Below are 7,462 nucleotides of genomic sequence, written 5' to 3' on the forward strand. Positions count from 1 at the left end.
CTGTAATCCCAGCTACTTGGGAGGCTGAGGCATGAGAATCGCTTGAACCCGGAAGGTGGAAATCCCAGCACTCTGGGAGGCTGAGGTGGGTGGACCACCTGAGGAAAGGTAGAGATCAGCCTGGCCAACATGGTGAAACCCCATCTCTACTAAAAATACAAAAATTAGCTGGGTGTGGTAGCTGGCATCTGTAGTCCCAGCTACTTGGGAGACTGAGGCAGGAGAATCACTTGAACCCTCAAGGCAGAGATTGCAGCACGCCAAGATCATGCCACTGCATGCCAGCCTGGGCATCAGAGCAAGACTCCATTGCAAAAAAAAAAAAAAAAAAAGAGAGAGAGAAGGCTTTCCAGAGGAGGTGACACTGGAGCAAAACCTTGAAGAGTGAATAAAAGACAGTGAGGAGGGTGAAAGGGGAGAGCAAAAGAAAGATGGAGAGAGGAAAAGCATTCCAGTAAAAAGGGAGACAAATGTGTAAAGACCTAAGGAGCCTGGGTTCATCCAAGTACCATGGATCTATCTAATAAGTTGATGGCTATACATCTAATATGGGACAAAGTTCAGAATCTAGGATAAAACACACACATGCATGTGCGAACACACACACACACACTCTCCAACCTCTTAGGAAAACCAACAAGTAAGGGACAAACTGATAAGGAAGAATACACAAAAGAATTTAAGAATAAGTCGTTAGAGTTAAGAGGAAAGCCAGGATAGAGAAATGTCATAGAAGCTTAGAGGTGGTGCTATGGTTTTAATGTGTCCCTCAAATTTCATGTTTTGGAAATTAATATTTAAATTAATATTATTAAAATATTGAAAGTTAGGACCTTTAAGAGGTAATTGTGTTACATTAGGTAGTTAGTTGGGTATCAACAGGGCAGGAAAGGTCTCCCCTGCCCCACACATAGGGAGTGTCCGGAGACCATTAGGTGATGGTCAGGCAGTTGTTAACTCTCTAAAGTAATCTTGGTCAGAGCCAGGGCTAGGAAAAGGAAGCCTCTTAATACATAGAAAACACCTGGTGATTAGCAGCTTCCCAATACGATCTCAGGGGTGGGGTGAGTGGGGAGAAGTAATGCCAGGCCCCAAAAGTATGCCAGTGTATAAAATCCCAAGTCAAAAGGTCAAACCGTGCACTTGTCTTTCAAGTTGCCCACCTGGCCTTCTTCCAACTGTACTTTCCTTCTTTTCCTTCCTTTCATTCTTGCTCTAAAGCTTTTTAATAAATTTTCACTCCTGCTCTACAACTTGCCTCGGGTTCTCCTTCTGCCTTATATCCTTTACTTGCATTATTTCTTCTCAGGAGGCAAGAACTGAGGTTGCTGCAGACCCGTACAGATACAGATCTGCCAACTAACAATTGGATCATGAGGGCTGTGCCCTGTTGATACTCAACTACCTACCTAATGTACCTAATCCATTCATGTATTAATGGGTTATCATGGAGTGGAACTGGTGGCTTCATAAGAGAAGGAAAAGAGACCTGAGCTAGCATGCTCAGCTCCTTCATCACGTGATGCCTTACAATGCCTTGGGACTCTTCAGAGAGTCCCCACCAGCAAGAAGGCCCTCACCAGATGTGGTCTCTCAGCCTTGGACTTCTCAGCCTCCGTAATGGTAAGAAATAAAATCTTTTTTTTAAATAAATTATCTAGTTTAGGGTATTCTGTTACAAGCAACAGAAAACAGACTAATACAGGTACCTTCAGGAAGTAAGGAGAGGACAACAATGTCAAATCCTATCCAGGTGTCACCTAAAGTAAGGACTCAAAAGTATTTCATGATCAACAATTAAGTAACTGGAAACCTTTTTTGTTTGTTTGTTTGTTTGTTTGTTTGTTTTTGAGACGGAGTCTCGCGCCCCGGCTGGAGTGCAGTGGCCGGATCTCAGCTCACTGCAAGCTCTGCCTCCTGGGTTTACACCATTCTCCTGCCTCAGCCTCTCGAGTAGCTGGGACTACAGGCGCCTGCCACCTCGCCCGGCTAGTTTTTTGCATGTTTTAGTAGAGATGGGGTTTCACTGTGTTAGCCAGGATGGTCTCGATCTCCTGACCTCGTGATCCGCCCGTCTCGGCCTCCCAAAGTGCTGGGATTACAGGCTTGAGCCACCGCGCCCGGCCAAGTAACTGGAAACCTTACAAGAGGAGTTCAGGACAGCAGAAAAGTTAATCAGATAGTAGTAGGTTAAGGAGTAGGTTAGGGAATACAGAGGAACTCTTTAAGAACCTTTACTAAAACATTGTTATAGATGAATTATGTAACCAACTTATATACTGATTTTTAGTTAAGTTCCTTCCTGGAGATTTAAGATAGAACTGACAGGACTTGATGATCAACTGATGTCAAGCTACCTAAAAAACTTACATCTTCCTGTCACCTCCTCTTCCCCTTCTAGTAATAACAGCATCAAAAAATACATATGTTCTAGTCTTTACAATGTTACCTGATAGCCCAAATTAATTTTATGGGAAAAGCATTAAATTATTCCACAAACATATCATTTACACACTTTGGGAATTCAGACTATTACTAGTTTCCTTTTTATTAGGGAAGAGGTAATGATGGAATATGAACGTGGCTTCTGAGTAGGTGACCATACATCTCCATTTGCCTGGGACTATCTGGGTATGATCCTATTTTTCCTTGTATAGCACTCTCTTCACTTCAAAAGTGTTCTGGCTTGCACAATAAAGCATATGGTCACCTTACTTATAAGCCTCTTTTAAGGAACTATTATCTCATTATTCTTGTAAAGATTAAACCATAGAATACCAAAAAGACTCTTTAGAAAATGCTTAACTATTTAAGAGTTACTACTACTGTAGCTATAAGGGAAAAATAGATTGAAATGTACAAACCTTTTGGAGATATGGCCATATGGACAGCATCACTATAGAAAAGCCTGTGAAGAAGCAAACTAGGTTATTTATACTTATAATAATTTAATCATTATTACAGATACAATTTTCTGAACTGTGGTGTGGATTGTAAAATATTCTGAACCTAAAATTTATGCATACAAATGCATAATTTATCAGGCAATGAGATTTTAATTATCAGAAGGAAAATAAATACTAAAAGAACATACAATTACAGTCTCTCATCATAATTACTAATGAATACAAAAAAGCAGAGGATCTATTTCTCCATACTCGTGTGCTTTTACTGTAAACGGAAATAACCAAAAACTTTGTTAAGTTTTTATAGCAGAAATGAATGGAGGAAAGGTTATTTTGTTAGATAGGAAGTGCTAGGCTTCTATCCTATGTTGTTTGGAGGAGATAATTGACTGAAGAGAAGAGCAGGAATAAGGAAAATGATCATCTACAGGGGGGCTATAGAAAACCAGAATACTTCAAGATGGCCATACCTTAAAAGAAAATTCACTATTTCTGCTAGTCTTTACTGCATGAAAACTATAATTAACTCCAACACTATTTGTCAATTTTAAATGTTAGGCAAATGCAGCCAGCAGTGACTCATGCCTGTAATCCCAGCACTTTGGGAGGCTGAGGCAGGCAGATTACCTAAGGTCAGGAGTTTGAGACCAGCCTGGCCAACATGGTGAAACCCTGTCTCTAATAAAAATATAAAACTTAGCCGGGCATGGTGGCACATGCCTGTAATCCCAGCTACTTAGGAGGTTGAGGTAGAAGAATTGCTTGAACCCAGGAGGCGGAGTAGGTTGCAGTGAGCCAACATAGCACCACTGCACTCTAGCATGGGTGACAGAGCAAGACTCCATCTCAAAAAAAAAAAAAAAAAAGAAAAATGAATAAATAAATGTTAGCCAAATCTATTAAGAAATTCTATAAAGCCTGTTCTTCAAAATGGCTCTACTAAGGCTTGGCACAGTGGCTCACACCTGTAATCCTAGAACTTTGGAAGACTGAGGTAGGTGAATCACTTGAGGCCAGAAGTCTAGAGACCAGCCTGGCCAGCATGGAGAAACCCCATCTCTACAAAAAAAAAATACAAAAATTAGTTGGGCATGGTAGCACATGCCTGTAATCCCAGCTACCCGGGAGGCTGAGGCAGGAGAATTACTTGAATATGGAGGCAGAGGTTGTAGTGCGCCAAGATTGCACCACTGCACTCCAGCCTGGGTGAGAGTGAGACTCTGTCTCAAAAAAAAGAGAAAAAAAAAGAAAAAAATAAATTTAAAAAATACCTGTTGAGATATAATTCACATATCATACAATTCATGCATTTAAAGTATACAATTCAATGGGTTTTAATATAATCACAGATATGTGCAACCATCATTACAGTCAATTTTATTTAACTTATTTTTTGAGACGGAGTTTCTTGTAGCCTAGGCTGGAGTGCAGTGGCCTGAACTCGGCTCACTGCAACCTTCGACTCCTGGATTCAAGCGATTCTCCTGCCTTAGCCTCCTGAGTAGCTGGGATTACAGGCTCCTGCCACCACACCAGGCTAATTTTTGTACTTTAGTAGAGATGAGGTTCACCATGTTGACCAGGCTCGTCTCGAACTCCTGACCTCAGGTGATCTGCCTGCCTTGCCTCCCAAAGTGTTGGGATTACAGTCATTAGCCACTGTGCCCAGCCATTACTGTCAATTTTAGAACATATCTGTCACCTCAGAAAGAAACTCTATACCCTTCAGCTATCACCCTGTTTCATCCCCTCTCCAGTCAGCTGTAAACAACCACAAATGGACTTTGTTTGTACTCTATAGATTTTTATCTGTATTTTCATACAAATAGAATAATATAATACACGGACTCTTGTCTTGTCTTCTTTCACTTACTATTATCTTTTTTTTTTTTTAAGACAGACTCTCGCTATGTCACCAAGCTGCAGTGCAGTGGCACGATCTCGGCTCATTGCAATCTCTGCCTCCTGGGTTCAAATGATTCTTCCACCTCAGCCTCCCGAATAGCTGGGATTATAGGCATGTGCCACCACACCCAGCTAATTTTCTGTATTTTCAGTAGAGACAGGGTTTCACCATGTTGGCCAGGATGGTCTCAATCTCCTGACCTCGCAATCTGCCCGCCTCAGCCTCCCAAAATGCTGGGATTACAGGTGTGAGCCACCGCTCCTGGCCTTAGCATTATATTTTCAAGATTCATCCATGGTATACATGTACGTTCCTTATATAAACCCTATTTTAAAACATAATTTAATTATTAGCTTCATTTCAGGCCGGGCACGGTGGCTCACGTCTGTAATCCCAGCACTTTGGGAGGCCTAGGCGGGCAGATTCTGACGTCAGGAGATCGAGACCATCCTGGCTAACACGGTGAAACCCCGTCTCTACTAAAAATACAAAAAATTAGCCTGGCGTAGCGGCGTGCACCGTAATCCCAGCTACTGGGGAGGTTGAGGCAGGAGAATGGCGTGAACCCAGGAGGTGGAGCTTGTAGTGAGCCGAGATTGCGCTACTGCACTCCAGCCTGCGTGACACAGCAAGACTCCGTCTCAAAAATATATATAAATAAATAATTATTAGCTTCATTTTTAAATATTTTGAATTGACACAGTTACTTAGATCAGTAAAGGATTAAAAGCACCAATTAATCTTTTAAATCAAGGCTACAATTTTGGAGTACAGAAATTTGTAAACAAAATGTTTAACATGCCAATTAAAATCTAAAGTTGACCGGGCGTGGTGGATCATGCCTGTAATCCAAGCACTTTGGGAGACCACGGTAGGCGGATCACTTGAGGTCAGGAGTTCAAGACCAGCAATTGCAACATGGTGAAACTTCATCTCTACTAAAAATACAAACACTAGCTGGGCATGGTGGCGGGCGCCTGTAGTCCCAGCTACTGGGGAGGCTGAGGCAGGAGAATCGCTTGAACCTGGGAGGCAGAGGTTGTGGTGAGTTGAGATCATGCTACTGCACTTCAGCCTGGAAGACAGAGTGTGACTCTACCTGAAAAAAAAAAAATCTAAAGTTAAAATAATTTTCTTATTTTGCTGTTGAATTTGAAATTGTTTCTTATAAATTTAGATAATTGAGTACTCAAAACTAGAAGTGTTTAGAATGGAAAAATAAATCAATTGCAGGCATTGCTACCAAAACAGTATCAACTGGTCCCTTCCACCTTCTTGATGGAATCCCAGTTCTATTCAGGTATCCATACTTCCTCAACAAAGCCTCATGGTCTAAGAGAAACTCTCTCCATGTTCGATTCCAGAGGGTACATTCTGATTAGTCTAAAAATTCAATTGGAGTAATCCCATTATCTTAGTTGATGTTGGTTTAGAAATTTACAGGTCACACCTGTAATCCTAGCACTTTGGGAGGCTGGCAGGCAGATCACCTGAGGTCGAGAGTTTGAGACAGTCTGACCAACATGGAGAAACCCCATCTCTACTAAAAATACAAAATTAGCTGGGCGTGTGGCGCATGCCTATAATCCCAGCTATTTGAGAGGCTGAGGCAGGAGAATCGCTTGAACCCAGGAGGCGGAGGTTGCGGTGAGCCGAGATAGCACCATTGCACTCCAGCCTGGGCAACAAGAGTGAAACTGTCTCAAAAAAAGAAAGAAAAGAAATTTACAGGTAATATAGTTCTGACAAGTGAGAAGTGAGGGGAGGTTTATCTGGGAACCTCTGATCTACCTGGGGACCTCTGGGAAAGGATTCATCATGTCTGAGGAGGCTGTAAAAAAGGTCTCTTTTAAATAAATTTTAAAAATTGCCAAGAATGGATATGACACTTGCAACTCCTGCAACAGTCTTGCTACAGCCTAAGAATGAAGCCAATATGTAGAAGAGTATAAACCCCAAAAACTTATTGAAAAGCGGAACCACAGCCCCAGTGAATCTCGTCTGGAATTGTTATACTGTGGATATCTTGTAAGACATAATAAATTAGGCTGGGTGCAGTGGCTCATGCTTGTAATCCCAGCACTTTGGGAGGCCAAGGTGGGTAGATCACTTGAAGTCAAGAGTTCAAGATCAGCCTGTCCAACATGGCGAAACCCCGTGTCTACTAAAAATACAAAAATTAGCTGGGCGTGGAGGCGCATGTCTGTAATCCCAGCTACTTGGGAGGCAGTGAACCAAGATCGTGCCACTGCACTCCAGCTTAAAAAAAAAGAAAAGAAATAATAAATTGCATTACCGTATAAGCCAACTGATTCAGCACTTTTTCTGATATTTGCATAAGGCCTTTTTTTTTTTTTTTTTTTGAGACAGAATCTCACTGTGTGGCCCAGGCTGGAGTGCAGTGGCGTGATCTTGGCTCAGTGCAACCTCTGCCTCCTGGTTCAAGTGTATTTTTAGTAAAGATGGAGTTTCACCATGTTGGCCAGGCTGGTCTCAAACTCCTGACCTCGTGATCTGCCCGCCTCAGCCTTGCGAAGTGCTAAGATTACAGGCGTAAGCCACCTTGCCGGGCCCTGCACAAGTCATTCTAACTGATACAAAATGCCAGGTGAAACTGTATTATAAAGAATAGTTGACCCATCAAAAGTGG

The 7,462-nt window shown here is 42.0% G+C and overlaps 1 protein-coding gene across 1 annotated transcript in view; it reads right to left on the reverse strand.

Annotated features, from left to right (window-relative positions):
- Positions 1 to 7,462, reverse strand: part of MFSD8 (major facilitator superfamily domain containing 8) — a 54,197-nt gene that overhangs the window by 31,418 nt on the left and 15,317 nt on the right. Inside the window, 1 exon segment of the mRNA XM_017895481.1 lies at positions 2,865 to 2,908. Within this exon segment, the coding sequence (XP_017750970.1) occupies positions 2,865 to 2,908 (44 nt within the window).

This window comes from Rhinopithecus bieti, unplaced genomic scaffold (assembly GCF_001698545.2).
Source record: "Rhinopithecus bieti isolate Rb0 unplaced genomic scaffold, ASM169854v2 scaffold_26676, whole genome shotgun sequence".
NCBI lineage: Eukaryota > Metazoa > Chordata > Mammalia > Primates > Cercopithecidae > Rhinopithecus > Rhinopithecus bieti.